The 21,366-nt window shown below is 42.1% G+C and overlaps 1 protein-coding gene across 1 annotated transcript in view; it reads left to right on the plus strand.

Moving 5' to 3' along the window:
* The first annotated feature begins 13,502 nt into the window (after positions 1-13,502).
* Positions 13,503-21,366, plus strand: part of UBE2V2 (ubiquitin conjugating enzyme E2 V2) — a 30,644-nt gene continuing 22,780 nt past the window's right edge. Inside the window, exon 1 of the mRNA XM_060116088.1 lies at positions 13,503-13,610. Within this exon, the coding sequence (XP_059972071.1) occupies positions 13,595-13,610 (16 nt within the window). The 5' untranslated portion in view covers positions 13,503-13,594. The remainder of the gene's footprint in view (positions 13,611-21,366) is intronic.

Below are 21,366 nucleotides of genomic sequence, written 5' to 3' on the forward strand. Positions count from 1 at the left end.
TCTCCGGTCCTCCCACTGCCCTGCACCCTCCTCTCTGGGACGTTTGCTCTGCAGCACCATGCTTTCTGTACCTGCTGCTGTGGGTCTCATCTTTCCTCCCCAGGACCCAGTGCAGGGTCTGAGTGCTTGATGGAAGTGGAATAAATACATAAATACAACTGGAATGCACTTGTAGTCCCATGAGCTCTTACTGAAATCCACTGTATGGAACATAAATAAAGCTCCTTGCTGTTGGTAAGATTTTTTTAAAGATATAATCAAGACACTGAGACAGATAAAATGACAGTGTCAAAGGTTTTAACTTACTAGTTAATCAGAGCATCAATAAGAAATTACGACTGGGTCAAGTGAAAAATGGAAGAAAATTGGTATTAATTTATAAACTGAAGCAAAATGGGACTATACACAGGGAATAATCTATGGGAATCACTGGACACAATTTGTATTTCTATGGACAAAAATCATGGCCATTGTTATCAGTTTTTTACAAATTAATGAGTTGTAAAATAGCTCAAAGACAGCAAAAAGAGCAGAGAACCTGCAGAATCACGTTTCCCTCACATACACCCAGTGCGCTTCTCAGTTCATTTCAAAGTCTTTTACAATTTTTCCTTTTACTTCTTTAAGTCTGAAACTGTCAGAAGCATTAAAAAATTTCAAGTGTTGGGACTTCCCTGGTGGTCCAGTGGCTAGGACTCCGCACTCCCAAAGCAGGGGGCCCAGGTATGATCCCAGATCAGGGAACTAGATCTCACATGCATGCCACAACTATGAGCCCGTGTGCCACAACTACAAGCCTGCATGCCACAACTACAAGCCCGTGTGCCACAACTACAAGCCTCCATGCCACAACTACAAGCCCACGTGCCACAACTACGAGCCCGCATGCCGCAAGTAAAAAAAAAAAGAACGATCCCACAAACGGCAATGAAGATCCCACATGCCACAAATAAGACCCAGTGCAGTCAAATAAATAAATGAATATTTTTTAAAAAAAGAAGTACAACAGCATAGTACAAGGATTATACACCATGACTAAGTGGGTTATATTCCAGGAATGCAAAGTTTGTTCACATAATACACCACATTAATAGAATGAAGGAAAAAAATCACATTGTAATCCCTATTCATGCAGTGAAAGCATTTGACAAAATTTAACACCTTCCATGATAAAAAAATTTCAAGTGTTTTATAAATGGCAAGAGCAGAGAGACAGTAATTGAAACACCTATTTCAACCATCAGAAGATACACTTAGTTCTAAAAATAGCATGTGAAAAAAGTACTTTAGATCAAGGTGGAAAAGGAAAAGGAGTGAAGTCACTGTAAGTTCAGAAATATCTAAAATAATTAGACATATATGCATACACATTAGCACTATGAAAATCATTTATGAACTGGAAATAATCTAAAATATGTTTCATAAATCCTGCTGACATATCTTCAAGCATAAAATTATGGTTTGAATGGTAAAAAGAGGCTCTGTGCAAACCAACATGATGAGTGTCCTCGACCGTGCACGTTGAATTCTTAGACAGACAACAGGCAGGAGACGTCATTTCTGCTCAAAATTAGAACACAGTCCAGCGACCTCAAATGAGCATTCACGGCCTCCTGACTTGCCAACAAACAGACTATTCAGTTAGTTCTAGGGTTGTAAGTATTCTGTATGTGTGGTGGCTGTGTTTGCTGTCAGCCTGGTCAAGCTGGAACTGTGTTTCCTGGAATTCTGTTCCCTGGATTGTCTGGGCTGGGCTGGCCCAGGAGGTGTCTGCCGGAGACCAAGGGGCAGTAAGAGAGCAGCCGTTCCGTCAGCAGGTGCACTCCCCCCGGGCCCAGAGCTGCCTGCTCACCTGTGGGCGGAGCAAGGCCCCTCCCCCAGGAGCAGCTGCGAGCACAGCCCCGATGGCAAGGGCACCGCCTTCCCTGCAGGTCCTGGCGACGCCCGTCTGCCCAGGCTGCTCTGCTGTCTGCTGACCTGCAGGGACACCACTGTATTTCCATCTTAAGGCTGCGTCTTCCAATCCATGAGCATGGGCTGGCTTTCCATTTATGCACGTCTTCTTTAGTTTCTTTCAGCAATGTTTTCAACACTGTTCAGTGTACAAGCTTTTCTCCTCCTTGGTTAAATTTATTCCTATTTCTTATGCCATTATAAATGAAATGGTTTTCATAATTTCCATCACAAATTGTTCACTGTTAGTGTATAGAAATGCAACTGACTTTTGTGTGTTGATTTTGTATCCTGCCATTTTGCTGAATTAGGTTCTTAGTTCCAAAAGTTTTTTTTGTGTGTGTGGAAGTTTTAGGATTTTCTACAAGATCATGTCATCAGCAAACAGAGATAATTTTATTTCTTCTGTTCCAATTTGGATAAGTTTTATCCCTTTTTTTTGCCTAACTGTTCTAAAACTTCCAATAATGCATTAAATGGAAGTGGCAAAGTGAGCAACCTTATTGCTGATCTATGGGAAAAGCTTTCAGTCTTTCACCACTGAGAATGTTGTTAGCTATAGGTTTTTCATATGTGGCCTTTATGATCTTGAGGAAGTTTCCTTCTATTTCTAGTTTTTTGAGTGTTTTTATCATGGAAGGTGTCAAATTTTGTCAAATGCTTTCACTGCATGAATAGGGATTACAATGTGATTTTTTTCCTTCATTCTATTAATGTGGTGTATTATGTGAACAAACTTTGCATTCCTGGAATATAACCCACTTAGTCATGGTGTATAATCCTTGTACTATGCTGCTGATTTCAGCTTATGGTATTTTGTTGAGAATTTTTGCATCAATATCCATAAGGGATATTGGTCTGCCGTTTCCTCTTCTTGCAGTGTCTTTGTCTGGCTTTGGTATCGTGTAATGCTGACGTCACAGTATGCATTAGAAAGTGTTCCCTCCTCTTTAATTTTTGGGAAGCATTTGAGAGGATCAGCATTAATTCTTTAGATGTTTGGTAAAATTCACCAGTGAAGCCATCTGATCCAGGGCTTTTCTTTGTTAGGAAATTTTTTTATTACTGCTTCAATCTTCTTACTGGTTACAGGTTTATTCAGATTTTCTATTTCTTCATAATTCAGTTTCAGGAGATTGTGTGTTTCTAGCAATCTGCCATTTCCTCTAGGTTATCTCATTTGTTAGTGTACAATTGTTCATAGCAGTCTCTTACAATCCTTTCTTATTTCTGTATAATCATTAGTTATATCCCCACTTTTATTTCTGATTTTAGTCATTTGAGTCTTCTTTCTTCCTTAGTCAGTCTAGCTAAAGTTTTGTCAGTTTTGTTTATCTTCTCAAAGAGCCATCTTCATATTTCATTGATTTTATTGTCTTCCTAGTCTCTATTTTATTTTCCTACACCCTAATCCTTATCTTTTTTTTCCTGTTTCTTTCCTTCTGTTAGCTTTGGGCTTAGTTTGCACTTCTTTTGCTAGTTCCTTAAGCTGTATAATTGGGTTATTAATCTGAGATCTTTCTTCTTTTTTAATGTATGTGTTTACAGCTATACATTTCCCTCTTTACACTGCTTTCACTGCATCCCGTAAGTTTTGCTATACTGTATTCTCGGGAAATTAGAAAATTTCCCTTGTGATTGCTCTTTTGACACAGTTTGTTTGAGAGTGTATTGTTTAATTTCTATATATTTGTGAATTATCCAGTTTTCCTTCTGTTAATGATTTGTTTCATTTCATTGTGATAAGATACTCAGCATGATTCCAATCTTTTAAAAATTTGTTTGACTTATTTTGTGACAGACATCCTATCCTGCAGACTGTTCCATGTACATTTGAGAAAACCGTGGGTGATGCTGTTGTTGAGTGAAGTGTCCAACTCATCCACAGTATTGTTCAGTCTTCTATTTCTTTCCTGATCTTTTGCTTGGTGGTTGTATCCATTAACAGAAGTGGTGTACTGAAGACTCCAACTGTTATACAGAACTGTTTATTTCTGCTTTTAAGACACAAAGGAGGAGCTAGTGATGTAAGCTTGATGTCCAAAGAATGAGGAAGAAGGTGGTCTTCTCCCCCTCCCCACTTTTCCTTTGATGGTAAAAATGTAGCTCACTTAGTTCTTGGGGTGGAGCCCTCTTGCCTGCCCACTTGTAGCCTTCACAAGTGTCCTATACTAATCAGATCCACTGCTTAACTCCCACTCTGTCCCTCACTGAATTCTTTCTGTGCTGAGACATAAAGAACCTGAGCTGCATTAATTCCTGAGACCAGTTGTGTGGTTTCAGCTGGAATGAGAAGACTGATGATTAATATTCCCAAAACATCACCCTGTTACCTCATCACCAGTCAGAAGAATGTCCATGAGCTGATCCCACACCCTGCGACCCTCACCCCTCATGTTGCCTTAAAAACCCTTCCCTGTAAGTCCTCAGGGAGTTTGGGTCCTTTGAGCACTAGCTGCCTATTCTTGCTTGGCACCTGCGAGTAAACACTGTACTTTCCTTCACCACAACCAGGTAGATTGGCTTTGCAGCACATCAGGTGAGCAAAACAGAGTTCGGTTCAGTAACATGAGGATTAATTTAGGCTGATTATTTTTTAAAATATTTTCTTTATTTTTTTGGCTGTGTTGGGTCTTAGTTGCAGCACGTGGGATCTTTGTTGAGGCATGTGAGATCTTTCGTTGTGGGGTGCAGGTTTTCTCTCTCTAGTTGTGGTGTGCAGGCTCCAGGGCGCATGGGCTCTGTAGTTGTGGTGTGCAGCCTCCAGAGCACATGGGCTCTGTAATTTGCAGCACGCAGGCTCTCTCACTGAGGCGCGCAAGCTCAGTAGTTGTGGTGCGTGGGATTAGTTGCCCTGCAGCATGTCGGATCTTAGTTCCCTGACCAGGGATTGAACCCGTGTCCCCTGTATTGGGAGGCAGATTTGTTACCACTGGACCACCAGGGAAGTCCCTAGGATGATTATTTTTAAGGCCCAAAAGACTCAGGAAGAACCTCTGGCCTTTCCCCTAACTGCCTAAAAATATAGATAGAGGAACTTGTTCTAGGAAGAGTCCTGGAAGCAGACAAATGTCCAAAATTAAGAGAATGGCTTGACAATGTGATAAGTATTTTAAAGCCTTTAAAATCATAATTATGAAGATTGAGTGGAAAAATATTTTTTACTGAAAGTAGTAAATAACATATAGAATATAAGAGGAATTATAAAAATGTTTATCTGAAAGGTGTATAAGAAAGTAGGGACTTTCCTGGTGGCACAGTGGTTAAGACTCTGCGCTCCCAATTCAGGGGGCCTGTGTTTGATCCCTGGTCAGGGAACTAGATCGTGCATGCATGCTGCAGCTAAGAGTTCACATGCCACAACTAAGGAGCCAGCGAGCCACAACTAAGGAGCCCGCCTGCCGCAACTAAGACCTGGTGCAACCAAATTAAAAAAAAAAAAGAAACTAAAAGTGGATGTGTTAAAGAAATAGTCATGAATAAATTATAACAGATTAACAAAATATTTTATGTTGTTATCTTTTTTCTTTAAAAAAGAAAAAGGGGGCTTCCCTGGTGGCGCAGTGGTTGAGAATCCGCCTGCCAAAGCAGGGGACACGGATTCGTGCACCAGTCCGGGAAGATACCACATGCTGTGGAGCGGCTGGGCCCATGAGCCATGGCCGCTGAGCCTGCACGTCCAGAGCGTGTGCTCCGCAACAGGAGAGGCCACAACAGTGAGAGGCCCACGTACCGCAAAAAAAAAAAAAAAAAAAAGAAAAAAAGAAAAAGGAATTTAGATATCTAGGAAATTTATGACTTTATGTCAGATCCTCCCTCTCAAGGAGTTCTATGTAACCCCGAGTCATCTCCCTAATTTTAGCATATGCAGTTCACATTATTTCAGTGGTTGTCCGTTCTTCCCAGCTATGGACTTAAAACTTCAAATATTACCAATGTTCCTCAGAATTCCCTTCATAGAAAAAAAAAAACCAAAAAACAAGGGAGTAACAACAAATTACATCTATATTATCTTGGTTTTCATTATCTCCTGTTTATTTAAAGAATGCTCCAGCTGCTGAATGTGAGGAAGAAGAATGGACCCACTGAATGTGGACTTAACACCATGACAACCAGTCAGTATTCTAACAGGAGGAGGAGAATTGAGAGAGCCGACACATTAATCTTGGCACTGTGGTGAAAACGCTTACTTACAGGGTTCTGGGCTTGAACAGTCAGCTCTCAGTACACAGTGAATAATGAGTCTACTTTCACCCTACCACTTTGTCTGCCGGGACACTTCAGAAAGGATGCGCTACGTCCGGGGATGGCTGGAATGGACAGCAGAAATTTGTAGTCCTTCCCCTGGGAGGTTGCTCTAGCAGAGCATAGCCAGCAATAATCCCTGTCCAAATCCCAGGTGATGGGATTGATCAACCTGACTGAGAACAGGGGGACCTCTAGAGGTACTGGCAAGAGACTGCAAGAAGCGGGTAGGGATGATGTTCAGCTGAGATGTACTGGGAGGAAAAGAGGTCCAAGTAGAAGCAATGGCCAGTGACAAGACCCTGGAGTGGTTGTGAATCTTCATTGTTGGAGGGATAGTGAGGAAGCACATGGGTTGGGTATGAAAGAGCGAAGAGGAGAGGAGTAGGAGGTGAAGATGGGAGATAAGGGAGCAGGCGTGGGAACAGACCATGTAGAGCCTTCCAGGCCATTGCAAGAACTTCAGCTGAGTATGACGAAAGCCACTGGAGAATTAAAAAAAAAAAAAAAAAAAAAAAATATATATATATATATATATATTTTAGAGCAGTCTAGGTTCATAGCAAAACTGAGTGATTTCCCATATACGTCCCTGCCCCACACATGCATAGTGTCCCCCATTATCAACACCCGACCAGATGGTAAATTTGTTATAATAAACCTACACTGACGCATCATAATCACCCAAAGCCCATAGTTTATATTATGGTTCACTCTCTGTGTTGTACATTCCATGGGCTTGGACAAATGTATAATGACGTATCCACCATTATAACATCATACAGAGTAGGTCCACTGCCCTAAAAGTCCTCTGCTCTGCGTACTCAATCCTCCCTCTCCCGTAACTCCTAGCAACCACTGATCTTTTTATTGTCTCCACAGTTGTGACTTTTCCAGAATGTCATATAGTATGTAGCCTTTTTCAGATTAGCTTCTTTCACTTAATATACAGTATTATGCATTTGTTTCTTCCCTGTCTTTTCATGACTTCATAGCTCATTTTTTAAAGCACTGAATAATACTCCACTATCTGCATACTGTACATCACAGTTTATGTATCCATTCACCTACTAACATCTTGGCTGCTTCCAAGTTTTGGCAATCATGAATAAAGCTACTATAAACATTAATGTGTACGTTTTGAGTGAATATAAATTTTCAACTCCTTTGGGTAAATATCAAGGAGCAAAACTGCTGGATTATATAGGAAGAGTATATTTAGTTTTGTAAGAAGCTGCCAAACTGCTTCCAAAGTGACTGTACCATTTTACAATTTTTATTTATTTATTTATTTACTTACTTGGCTGCATCGGGTCCTAGTTGTGTCATGTGGGCTCTTTGTTGCTGTGTGTGGGATCTTCCTTGCTGCACGTAGGATCTTTAGTTGCGGCATGCGAACTCTTAGTTGCATCATGTGGGATCTAGTTCCCCAACCGGGGATCAAACCCCGGCCTCCTGTGATGGCAGCACGGAGTCTTAACCACTGCACCACCAGGGAACTGCCTAAAGTTCCCTGCCAACTTTGCTCTTTTCCCCGGCTGCACCATTTTTCATCCTCACCAGCAACAAATAAGAATTCCTGTGGCTCCACATCCTCACTGGCATTTGGTGCTGTCAGTGCTCTGGGTTTGGCCATTCTAATAGGTGTGTAGCAATATCTCTTTGCTGTTTTAGTTTGCCTTTCCCTGATAACAAATGTTCAGCATCTTTTCATGTGCTATTTGCCATCAGTATTTCTTCTTTGGTGAGGTGTCTGCTAAAGTCTTTGGCTCACTTTTCATATTGTTTGTTTTCTTATTGTTGAGTTTTAAAAGTTCTTATAATTTGATAAGAGTCCCTTATGAGATGGGTCTTTTATAAATATTTCTCCTGTCTGTGGCTTGTCTTTTCATTCTCTTGACAGTGTTTTTTTTGCAAAGCAGAAAATTTTAATTTAACTTAAGTCCAGTTTATCAGTTCTTTCATGGATGGTACCTTCAGTGTCCTATCTAAAAAGTCCTTGCCAAGCCCAAGGTCATCTAGGCTTTTTCCTATGTTAACTTCTAGGAATTTTATGGTATTGCATTATATACTTCAGTCTGTGATCCATTTCAAGTTAATATTTGTGAAGGGCATAAAGTCTGTGTCTAGATTCTTTTTTTTTTTTTTTTTTTTTTTTTTTTGCATCTGGATGTTCAGTTGCTCAAGTATCATTTGCTGAAAAGACTACCTTTGCTCCATTGTATTGCCTTTGCTGTCTGTCAAAGATCAGTTGACTCTATTTATATAGGTCTATTTATGGACTCTCTATTCTGTTCCATTTAGCAATTCTTTCACCAATATGATTTTGTCTTGGTCACTGTAGCTTCGTAGCAAGTCTTGAATTCAAACAGGGTCAGTCCTCCAAACTTGCTCTTTTTCTTTAATATTGCGTTGGCTACCCTGGGTGTTTGCCTCTCTGTATAAACTTTAGAATCAGGATACATACTGGGATTTTGATTGGGATCACATTGAATCTATAATTTGGAAAGAACTGACATCCTGATGATATTGAGTTTTCCTATCCATGAACATGAAATATCTCTCCATTTATTTCTTCTTTGATTTTGTTTATCAGAGTTTTGTAAGTTTACTCAGATCTTATATGTAGTTAGGTTTGTAACTAAGTAATTTGGGTGGTGCTTATATTAGTACTGTTTTTAATTTCAAACTCCACTTGATCATTGCTGATACATAGGAAAGTGATAGACTTTTGTTTGATAACTTTGTATCCTGCAACCTTGCTATAATTGCTTATTAGTTCCAGATTTTCTTGTTGATTCTTTCATATTTTCTACATAGGAAATCATGTCATTGGCAAACAAATAAGTTTCTTTCTTCTCCAGTACAGTGTTGAAAAGGAGTGGTGAGAAGGGGCATCCTTGTCTTGTTCTTGATCTTAGTGGAAAATCTAGTTTGTTACCTTTATCATGTCAGCTGTTGGCTTTTTTCAGATATTCTTCATCAGGTTGAGGAAGTCCCCTCTATTCCTATTTTACTGATAGCTTTTGTCATGAATGAGTGTTGGATTTTATCATATGCTTTTCTGTATCTATTGATATGATCATGTGGCTTTTGTTTATAACCTATTGATATGATGAATTACTGATTTTTGAATGTTGAAATAGCTTTGCATCCCTGAGATAAATCCCACTTGGTTATGGTGTGCAATTCTTTTTATACATTGTTGAATTCTATTTGCTAATATTTTGTTGAGGATTTTTGCATCTATGTTGAAGAGATAAATTGCTTTGTAGTTTTCTTTTCTTATAATGTCTTTGGTTTTGCTAGTAGGGTAATGCTGACCTCACAGAATGAGGTAGGAAGTATTCCCTCTGTTCTATCTTCTGAAAGTTTGTAGAGAATTGGTATAATTTTTTCCTTAAATGTCTGATAGAATTTACCAGTGAAATTGGTGGGCCTGGTGTTTTCTGTTTTGGAAGGTTACCGATTGTTGATTTATCTTCTTTAGTGTATAGGTCTATAATATATAGAGAGATCTATTCATACTATTTTGTCTGTGAGCTTTGGCAAATTGTATCTTTCAAGGAATTGGTCCATTTCACCTGGGTTGTCAAATTTGGGGCATAGATTTGTTCATAGTCTTCCTTTATTATCCTTTTAATGTCAACAGGATTTGTAGTGATGTGCCCTCTTTCATTTCTGGTATTAGTAATATGTGTTTTCTCTCTGTCTTGTTAGCCTGGCTAGAGGCTTATTGATCTTATTGATCTTTTCAAAGAATCAGCTTTTGGTTTTGTTGATTTTCTCTATGGATTTCCTGTTTTCAATTTCATTGCTTTCTACTCCTAATTTTTATTATTTCTTTACTTCTGCTTACTTTGGATTTAATTGGCTCTTTTTCTGGTTTCCTAAGGTGGAAGCTTAGATGACTGATTTCACTTCTCTCTTCTTTTCTTACATTGCATACAATGCTCAAAATTTCCCTCTAAGTACTGCTTTCACTGTATCCCACAAATTTTGACAAGTTCTGTTTTCATTTTTAAAAAAGCTTTATAGCAATCCCGGGAATTCCCTGGCATTCCAGTGGTTAGGACTCGGTACTTTCACTGCCAGGGCCTGGGTTCAATCCCTGGCCAGGGCACTGAGATCCCACAAGCCTCACAGCATTGCCAAAAAAAAAAAAAAAAAAAGCTTTATACTAATCCCTATCAAAATACTAATGGCATTTTTCACAGAACTAGAATAATTCGAAAATTTGTATGGAATCAAAAAAAGACCCTGAATAACCAAAGCAATCTTGAGAAAGAAGAACAGAGCTGGAGACATCACACTCCTAGACTTCAGAGCTACATTAATCAAAACAGTATGATGCTATCATTCAGTCCTCACCCATCAGTTGCTGATGAGGCAACTAAGATCTACAGAGGGCTGCACAGTTAGATAATGAAGACAGGATTAGTCCAGGTCTAACAATTTCCATTAAATGAGCTGTGTGGAAACACCAGTGTATTCGAGTGAGGTTTCCCTTTCTCCTGGACTGTCATCTGTCTCTCTGGTTTCCTCCTTTGTCCCTAACCCAGGGTCCACAAGGTAAAGGCACTTACAAACACCACTGGCTTACCAGTAGGCTGATGTACAGGTGCTTCTGCCAAAACAGTGAGTCCAAAATAAACTTTTTGACAAAACAAACAAACAACAAAAACAGTATGAAATGAGCACAAAGACAGGCACATAGATCCATGGGACAGAACGGAGAGCCCAGAAATAAACCATGCACTTGTGGTCAATTAACCTACAACAAAGAAAGTAAGAATATAACTGATTACTGTTATTGTACATTAGCTAATCTTACAAATACTGAGTAACCATTACCATGCATCAAAAACCTTCACTGACTCCCAAAAATGTGTAGACTGAATTACACACTTCTAAATGACACCCGAAGCAAAGATGAAATCTCAAGAGAAATTTACAGTGTTTTATTTTAATTGAGGTATAGCTGATTCACAATATTATATTAGTTTCAGGTGTACAACACAGTGATTCTAAATTTGTACATTATACTCCATTTAAAGTTATTATAAAACATTGGGTGTATTCCCTGTCCTGTACAATATTTGTACCTCCTAATCCCCTCCATCTTGTCTCTCCTCCTTCCTTCTCACCACTGGTAACCACTAGTTTGTTCTCTACATGTGAGAGTCTGTTTCTACTTTGTTACATTCATTCCTTTGTTTCATACTTTAGATTCCACACGCAAGTGAAAACATCAGAATATGTCTTTCTCTGTCTCACTTCACTTAGCATAATACACCCGAGGTCCAACCATGTAGTTGACAACGCTAAAATTTCATTCTTTTTAACGGCTGAGTAATATTCCATTGTGTATATATATTCCACGTCTTCTTTATCCACTCATCTGCTGATGGGCACTTAGGTTGCTTCCACACCTTGGCTACTGTAAGAGAGTGTATTAGTTTCCTGCTGCTGTAGAACAAATGATGCCAAAATGTAGTGGCCGAAAACAGCAAACATTTGTTACCTCATTTTCGGGGGGTCAGGAATCAGGCAACCTTTACCTGGGGTCCTCTGCCTCAAGAACTCTAGCAGAGTGGCCCTTAAGGTGTTGGCCTGGGCCCAAGTGTCACCTGAAGGCCTGAGTGGGGCGGATCTGCTTTCGAGCTCACCCCGCCATGTTTGTTGACAGGATTCAGCTCCTCAGGCTGTTGAACTGAATGCTTCACTTCCTCAAGGTTAGTTATTGGCCAGAGGCTGATGTTCCTCGCCATGTGGGCTTCTCTGTAAGGTAGCTGTCAGGATGAGAGCTGACTTCCCTCAGAGGGAGCAAGAGAGCAAGGTATGCAAGCTAGCAGTCGTTTCGTGTTTTCTGTTTTTTTCGGGGGCCTCACCACGCGGCTTGTGGGATGATCTTACTTCCCCCACCCAGGATCCAACCCGGGCCCTGGGCAGTGGAAGTGCCGGGTCCTAACACCTGGACCACCAGGGAAGCCCTTGCAATGTAGTCTTCTTAAACAAAATCTCAGAAGCAATACCCCACTCTTCTATCTTATTTTATTCTTTCTTTTAAAATTGATTTTTACTGGCATAGAGTCACTTTACAGTGTTGTGGGTTCCTTGCTGCACAGCAAAGTCAGTCATAGGTACACGGATACCCACTCTTGCTCAGATTTCCGTAAGACATGGGCCGCTTCACGAATTTGCGTGCATCCTGGCAGGGGCCACGCTAATCCTCCCTTCTCCGGTCCAATCTTAGGGTATGTGCCGCCGCAGTGGGCACTGCCTTATCTTATTCACTGGAAGCTGGTCAGTAAACACAGCTCCCACAAAAGGCAGAGGGATATTAAAGAGCAAGGCTTGAGGCCAAGAGAGGGCCACCGGGAGCCGCGGCAGAGGCTTCCGATCGCAGAGAGCGAACCGAACAGCGCCCGTTTGGCCGCTTCATTTTTAGGGGGCGTGGCTGGGACCAAGCACTGACACCCCCTCCACGTTCAGAACCGAGCGGAGGGTCTGTCTCCTCCCCAAGCCTCCGCAGAGTGCAAGGGACAGGTAAACAGGGGCGCAGGACGGAAAGCAGCAGCCCACCCAGCAGGCCCACCGCCCGGCCGCAGAACGAGCCCCACTCATGCGGGCCGGGGCGGGGAGAGGTCCGCGCGCCCTGGGGACGTCGTGGACTTGGGGGTCGTCCCGGTCGTCCCCGCGGCCGCCCAAGCCTCGTGGGCACCTCCGCCGTCCGGACGCAGTGATGCTCCCCAATCACTCACAAGCGGAAGGAACTTTCTAGACTCAGACACAGACTTCAATCACGTTTCTCTCGCGTTCCTATCTCAAAAGAAAGCACGAACAAGGTGGTTTAATTCTAAGGGCTCCTTAAACTTTTTGTCACTCCTTGAATTATTTTCGACGGAACCGTCAACGCCCCTGTCTGGTCAGGGCCTCATTTCCACACGAACTTCGTCGAACTCCACACAGACGCCACCCTCCCCCGCGACCGAGGACGGCCCTCTGGGCGGCGCTAGCGCACCTGCTCCGACGCACACCTATGACGTCAGAGCCCGCGCGGGCTCTAGGAGCACGTTCCCCTCCCGGAGCATTCTGGCCTCGCGCTCTTCCTCTCCGTCACGGGGACTGACTCAAGTCTGTTCCATAAGCTTAACCTGCACCCTTGCACTCTGATTTTGCGGCACCGTCCCAGGAAGCAGGAAGCCGGAAGCCGGAAGCCGGAAGCCGGAAGCCGGAAGCCGGAAGCCGGAAGCCTCGGGGCGGGTCCGCGGTGACGCGCCGGAAGCTGCGGGGCGGGAGCCTGGGGCCGGAAGCCGCGGGGCGGGCGGCGGCGCTCCCGGAGGTAGCGCGGACGTCGCGTGCGTCCGGTCGGTGCGTCGGGCTGCAGGAGAAGATGGCGGTCTCCACAGGTCAGTACCCTGCCGGGCCGCCTGCTTTTCCATCCCAACCCGCGCTGCGCCTCTGCGCGTAGCTGGCGGCCGGCCTGGCGGTGTGGGAGAAGCCGGAGTACGGGCCCCCGGCCGCCGGACTTTCCGCGGAGCGCGGCCGGAGCAGGGAGGGTCCTGGCGGCCGTCGGGGCGGCGGTCGTGCCCGCGCGTCGGCTGCGCGCCTGGGGGCTGGGCTGGGCCGGGCCGGCTGGCCCGGGGCTCTGGCGGGCGGTGCGGGAGCGAGGAGGGGAGCCCGGGCGGGCCGCGTCCACCTGGGCGCGCGAGGCCTCGCGTGGGGGGTCCTGGATGGAGCGGGTCCGACCCCCCTGTTCGCCCTGACGTGGGCGGAGGACACGGCCGTTCTCACCGACTGAATGAATGCGTGTGGTCTTTCTTTCGCTGGAGTGAAAAACTGGGGTGCAGACTAAATAGAAGCAAGGAGCGAGGTGAACGCTAATTGAAGAAAAAGCGGTTTCTTAGATTAGCTGGTCGGCTCCTCTCTCGTACTGAATACAGTTTTGGTTTTCTCTGAGCACAGACGTTGAAATTCGGTATTAACACTGAGGTTTTAGAAATTTGACCATTACAATATGTTAAAGGGGCACAGTTTTATTACTTAAAACGTTAATACGTATGGTCTTTAATTTTTCTAATCATTATTGAACCGTGGCTGTGGAACAGTGTGGTTTTGTATTTCATGCCATCATTGCATAATAACACGAATTTTCAAGTCTTTGTATACTTAAGTGGAAGGCTTCGGTGTATGTTGTGATGGGTACTTTTAAGGTAGTGCCGTTCTACCTTCATTTTAATGAAGAATTAAGTCTTTTGTATCGCATCTTTATTACGTACAGGTGTCAGGATAAGCTGTTTAACGATTTTAGCGTTGGGGAGCTATTTCGGTACACTTGGGGTCAGAGCTAACTAGTAAAGCGTGGATGATTTAAAAAGTGACATTTTAGTATTAAAACTTTACTGTCCTTGCTGTTTGAAATTGAGTGTGCTTGTGCATTAAAACTCCATGTCTTTTTAAAAGTTGTGCTTCGTACCTGAAGGTTCTTGAAAATTTAGTAATAAAGTGGTGTGTTTCAATTTGATTGATAGGCTTCATTTTGTGGATTTCATTTTTTTATTTAAACACGATTTTTCTCCCCTCTAACGTTGTACATGTGAGAGAGTGTCGAAATATTTTGAAAAGACCAATGATTAGATTATGTTAATGGCAGGTGCTCTTTGTTAACCACAGTGAGTCATTTTTGGAAGTTGACTATGAATTATAAAGAAGTTGGTGAGAGATTACTAGCACGTTTATTGTACATTGGAAGCCTGTATTTTCTAGTTTATATTTTAGCATTCTAATTGTTACATTTACGCTGCTTTTAAATTTATGAGATTCGAAACCTGAGCATAATCAGAAAGAATATCTTTTAGGCAGTTATTTGATGTTTTCTTAAATCACTGAAAAAAAAATTTTTTTTTTTAAAGAAGATGTTGGGGGGTAGGAATTTATTTATTTATTTATTTTTGCTGTGTTGGGTCTTCGTTTCTGTGCGAGGGCTTTCTCTAGTTGTGGCAAGCGGGGGCCACTCTTCATCGCGGTGCGCGGGCCTCTCACTGTTGTGGCCTCTCCCATTGCAGAGCACAGGCTCCGGAGGCGCAGGCTCAGCAGCCATGGCTCACGGGCCCAGCCGCTCCGCGGCATGTGGGATCTTCCCAGACCAGGGCTCGAACCCGTGTCCCCTGCATTAGCAGGCAGACTCTCAACCACTGCGCCACCAGGGAAGCCCAAATCACTGAAGTTTGTTTTGAAACTGTTGTTAAAAATTGCCTTGGCGAATTTCATGTACCGTTTATTCCTTTTCTGTGCTTTACAACATTGACACTGTCATCCAGCTTGGGCAGAGAGGAGTGCAGAAGCAGTTTTGGACTATGTTTCGAAACTATTTTTAAATTATATTTTCTCTTAGTTCTACTTTTGTATTGTTCGCCTCTTGGTAGCAAGGGAGGGAAACAGTACCCGTGTATTTGAGAAATAAATGTAATAAAGCTTGAAATTTTAAAATTAGGGTGTACTGTACATGTTTTTTATTTAAGCCAAAATAATCTTGATAAAAATAGCTATTTAATAGTCCAAAAAGAAAAAAAAACACCTGACAGGTATTTTTTTAAATTTTAACTAAAGCATTATATTTTAATTTGCATTACCTAAATCGTATGCTTTTAGTCTTTCTGTTACTGGAAGAAAAATTGGCAGGAAGAATTCTAACTAGACTGAGATCTCTAAGCTGACCGATACTTTGCCATACCATTTGGTCCTCTTTGTTTTGCAGTTGAGTAAACTGAGGCCTGAGGAAATATAAGGTTTTACATAGTTGGTTAGCAGTAGAGTCCAGATCAGAATCCAGGTTTTTTACTCTCAGTTTAGTGCTTTTTCCATCATGAGCAACTATGAATTTGGAATAATCCTGAAATCAGGAATCTTACTTCCTTTTAGGCTTGAGAGTGGCTTTCATACTTCTCTTCCTAGCAGAATCCTTGTTTCAGACTGTCAGATGCTTCTCGTGGACGGAAGTAGGGCTGTGGTGGAGACCCCACTGACTAGGTTCCCCTTTCCTAAGAGACAGTCACCTCTGGGGGTCAAGGTGATTTCATAGGACACGGCTTAAGAAACACGACTCTTTGGGATAGAAATCTGTTAGTATATTTAGTACCTGTGATTCAAAAATTTAATCACATCTCAGCACTAATAGAAGTATTAATGTTAGATTAAAAAGTGTGGTAGGTCTACGTAAGCCATATAGGTGGAAAACGACCATAGTGAAGCCTAATTACCTTTTTCAGAAGCGGGAAGCATTATGTATACTGGAACAGGAACTGGGCCGGCCTTGTTTTAATTTCCCTGCTGCCCTGGTAGATGGCCGTGCTAGGTGTGCAGTGAGTCTCATAAGCCTTGCTTTTCTGTCCCTTCTATGAAAAGTCTGGACTACATGATTTTGTTTCTTTTCCGCATCTTCAGGATGAAGATTTGTGGATATGGGCAGAACTTGGGAGTAGTACTAGAAGAAGAGGTTTGCAGGTGTGAATCATAGAACCTGGAAATTAAACAGTGCAAGAGCCGAACTGTAATAGTCCAGGGTATTTCCCTCTTGAGACTTTCATAACAGGCCTGGGAGATTTGTCTGTGTGAGTTCGGAACCTGGGTGCTCTTGACATATGTTTGCTCTTGATAATATCGTCAGGCAATACAACCTTACTATCAGCAGTCTTCCCTTTGCATGGTAGTTTGGGTGGCAAACCGAAGCTGTTCAAAGCAATCTTACTAAGTGAGAAAAATTATGATTATTCTGTGACCTTTGAATATGTTTGCTGAAACATTGAAAAATTCCTGGGGTTACAAGCATATAGGAAAAATGGAAAAAATAGTAAAACTAACATTTGTTTAGTACACTGTAGTTTAAACGTGAGAGATTAAGAATTAGAGTGTTTTTGTTTATAAAACGCTTGTCAAGAGTAGTTCGAACAATGCTTGCCTTATCTTTTTATCGTATAGCTTATGTGGAACAAGCATCTTTTCTGTGCTTTGGTGAATTGTCATACTCCTGAATTTGGATCTGCTTCCAGTATTTTGTCATTTGTGCTTTCAGTGTTAGGAAATATCTCGGAGAGTTTCTTTATTGTGAAGTTTTTCACTTCCTCTGGGACACAGTCATCCTTTTCCTACATCTCCTTTCCTCATTTATGTCAATAAGCTCATGTTCACAGAATTCCTCTGCCTGCTCTTCCGGAGTCTCTCCGACGTTCCCACGGTCAAATTTCTTCTGTGACTCTCTTTACATTTGTTCACATTTCACTTCCCGTGTTGCCAGTTCTTGTTTCTTTGCTGGGCTTTCATCTGTGTTGGCTGTTTTTATGGACTGTCCCTGGTGGACAAGGAGGCAGCTCTGTTCCATGCTTTGCTCTCTGTTAACTGAGTAAGAGATGTGCAGTGAGCGCTCCCCTGCACGCCGAAAGCTGTGAAGTGCTGGCTGCTGGTTGGGACTGCTCGTTTGTCACTCACGTGGTGACCTGTGGACTGAGGAGCTAGCCGCCACGTGTGCGCTCTGTGCGCTTACTCATGGTCTGCGTACCGTGGAGACTGGAGTCTGAACCTTGTTGTGGGGGGACTGGTGTCTCACTAAACCGTGGTAACTGAAAGTCACGCGTGTGGAAACCATGAAGAGCGGAGATTGCTACGTGGAAACATCCACTTAGCAAGTATTTGGGGAGATGTTTGACGCAAAACTTCAAAATGGATGTGAGGTATGTAGACTAGAACAAATGGAATGAAATCTAGTGTTCAGAAGTTTATTTCAGGGCCTTCCCTGGTGGCGCAGTGGTTGAGAGTCCGCCTGCCGATGCAGGGGACACGGGTTCGTGCCCCGGTCCGGGAAGATCGCACATGCCGCGGAGCGGCTAGGCCCGTGAGCCATGGCCGCTGAGCCTGCGCGTCCGGAGCCTGTGCTCCGCAACGGGAGAGGCCACAGCAGTGAGAGGCCCGCGTACAAAAAAGTTTGTTTCAAAAGTAGTTAACTGTTTTAAAAGAGCAAATGTATTTATAAGTAAATCTTTGCGATATTATTGTAAGACGGGACTTCAGGACTGGGTTTGGAAGTGTATTCTTGTTTACACAGTCTTTGCTGACTTGTGTAAGAGCAGATGTTATTTTCAGTTTAAGTTGGAACTCAGCAAAGTTTGAAACTACAGAAGGGGAGAGAGGTCCTTATGGCTTGTATAGGTCCTTATACATATATTGGAATAGTAATGCTCATGGAAAGTACATTATGAATCATTTAGGCTCTAAGCAAAGTATATTTTATAGATGAGCACGATCTAGATATGAAATGACTTTCGCAAGATTACTTAGCTAGATGCTGAGTCCAGAGCTAGTTTCTTGATTCCAGGTTCTTTGATGCTGCTTCTGTATCACGCTGAATTCTGTAAACTTCTTGGTTGCTTCATGTAAGTGGAATCATACAGCATTTGTCTTTTTCTTTGTGACTCATTTCTCAGCATAATACTCTCTAGGTCCATCCGTGTTGTCGCAAATGGCAAGATTTCATTCTTTTTTATGGCTGAATGGTATTACAGTGTATTTGTGTGTGTGTGTGTGTGCGCACACGTGTGTGCACCTTCCACATCATCTTTATCCATTCATGTATTGATGGGAACTTACGTGGCTTTCATATCTTGGCTATTCTGCATAATGCTGCAATGAACATAAGGGTGCATATATCTTTTTGAAATAGTGCTTTTGTTCTCTTCGGATAAACAGCCAGGAGTAGAGTTGCTGAATTGAATGGTAATTCTAGTTTTAATTTTTTGAGAAACCTCCATACTGTTTTCCATAGTGGCTGCAGCAATTTACATTCCCGCCAACAGTGCACAAGGGTTCCCTTTTCTCCACATTCTTGCCAACTTGTTTTTTGTTGTCTTTTTGATGACAGCAATTCTGACAGGTGTGAGGTGGTATCTCATTGTGGTTTTGATTTGCATTTCCCTGATGATTAGTGATGTTGAGCATCATCTTTTCATGTGCCTGTTGGCCATCTGTGTGTCTTTGGGAAGATGTCTTATTCAGATCCTCTGCCCATTTTTTAAATCAGGTTGCTTTTTTGGATGTTGAGTTGTATGAGTTCTTTGTATATTTTGGATATTAATCCATTATCAGATGTAGTGTTTGCAAATGTCTTCTCCCATTCTATAGGCTTCCTTTTTGTTATGTTGAGAGTTTCCTTCACTGTGCAAAGCTTTTAGTTTGATGTAGTCTCGTTTGCTTATTTTTGCTTTTTTTCCCCTTGCCTGAGGAGACATCCAAAAAATTATTGGTAAGACTGATGTCAAAGAGCATACTGCCTAAGTTTTCTTCTAGAAATTTTAAGGCTCCAGGTGTTACATTTAAGCCGTTGATGGATTTTGAGTCTACTTTTGTGTGTGGTGTGAGGGAGTAGTCCAGTTTGATTTTTGTGCGTGTAGCTGTCCGGTTTCCCCAGCACCATTTATTGAAGTCACTGTCTTCATTGTATGTTCTTGTCTCCTTTGTTGTAGATTAATTGCCCACATAAGTGTGGGTTCATTTCTGGTTTGCCCGTCTTAAAAAATTTGCGTTATTTGTCTCTTTATTGTTGAGTAGTAAGAGTTCTTATATATTCTAGATACAAGTTCCTTATTAGATGCATGGTTTGTAAATATTTTCTCTCATTCTGTAGGTTTTTTGATTTTCTTGATGGTATCCTTTGAAACCCCGAAGTTTTAAATTTTGATAAAGTCCAATTTATCTATTTTTTTCTACTTTATTAAGATGAAAAGTCTGGCTTTTGGTATGTACTTCATCGTCTATCTGACTCTTTGTTTTAAAAACATCATGTTGACATGTGTAAGTTCTAAGTGATGATCTGGTTATGATTATTATCCAGGATTACCACATGACAGAGGGTAGGGGTTTCAGCCCTGCCTTGCCAGGTGTGAGGTTTAACATTAACAGAGTTACACAGCCAGATAGCAGGCATGCTTCAAGCAGTTTATTCGTTGTATAAGTATGTAATTATGCCATAAATTTTTTTCAGTCTAGTGACTGGAATGTTATTGAAAAGTACCAATGATGCATAGCTTGGTTTACTGTTTGTTATTCATGGTAGTGTCACCTGCTAACTAAATTATCAGTTACAGCTTACTAAACAGTATTGATGTAAGTGGTTGTTTCCTGAGAGGATATACTTAAGTTATTGAAAAGTTTTTAATTTTCTCAAGTGTTCATCCTGCCAGCAGTGACTTGGCAGGATATTTCCTTTGCTTCTAACTGCAGCTCCCTGGTGTCACAGGAGAGCCCCTGTACCTTGTAGGTGGTCTCCGTCAGAGGGACGTGTGCCAGTCCTCACTCCACTTGGAAGTCCCTGCTGGAGAGGAAGCAGAGTATGTTGTGGTTCACCTAGCTTTCTGCCACTCCCGAGTTTATTCTCAGGGAGGCATTCCTTCTAGTTCTGAAGTAAACATTGCTCGCAGGTTTCCTGGAGAATATTAAGGAACTCTGTTCTCCCTGGTTAGTCTGCCTCATTGAGATATCAGTAGTGTGTCTGAGCAAAATCTCTTGTGGTAGCTTATTGCATTTGAATGCGTCCGCCTACATGGTTGTCCTCACCCATCACCACCGCCAAGATGCTGGGGAAAGGATTCTGTGTTCAGAATCGGCATCACCGGCTTCAGGACTGGCCCATAAGTGTAGACAGAAAGGTTGAAAGTAAGCGTCTGCTGTAAACGCACCACGTGTTTATTGAGTGGCTCCGATGTTGTCATTTCCTTATGGTGCAGTTTATATGTGAGTGATTTAATAATGAGAAAACAAATGGCTCAAGTAAAATCTAGCTTTCCCCCTTTGTGTATTATAATGTTTTACTTTTAAATTTTGTTTTGAGTTTACTTTTCTGAAGTGAAGCGGTACTAAAAGGATATTTTGTGTTCAAATACTTTCATTAAATAAACACATGAAGCTGCATATTTTCTCCTTACCCGAGTTAGTATACAGCACATAGGCTGTAAGAAGAGTTGCAGAATTGTGGGAGAGTGGCTGGGGACAGAGTGGTTTTTGCTGTCACCTAAAGAGTACCAGTAGTATGAGTCACATTCTACTGCACATAATGCAGCTTCCATACCATGGGTTTGAGGCACTTTGCAAATCCTCTAATCCAGAGGATTTGTGTTTGAA

Source organism: Mesoplodon densirostris, chromosome 13 (genome assembly GCF_025265405.1).
Source record: "Mesoplodon densirostris isolate mMesDen1 chromosome 13, mMesDen1 primary haplotype, whole genome shotgun sequence".
Taxonomy (NCBI): domain Eukaryota; kingdom Metazoa; phylum Chordata; class Mammalia; order Artiodactyla; family Ziphiidae; genus Mesoplodon; species Mesoplodon densirostris.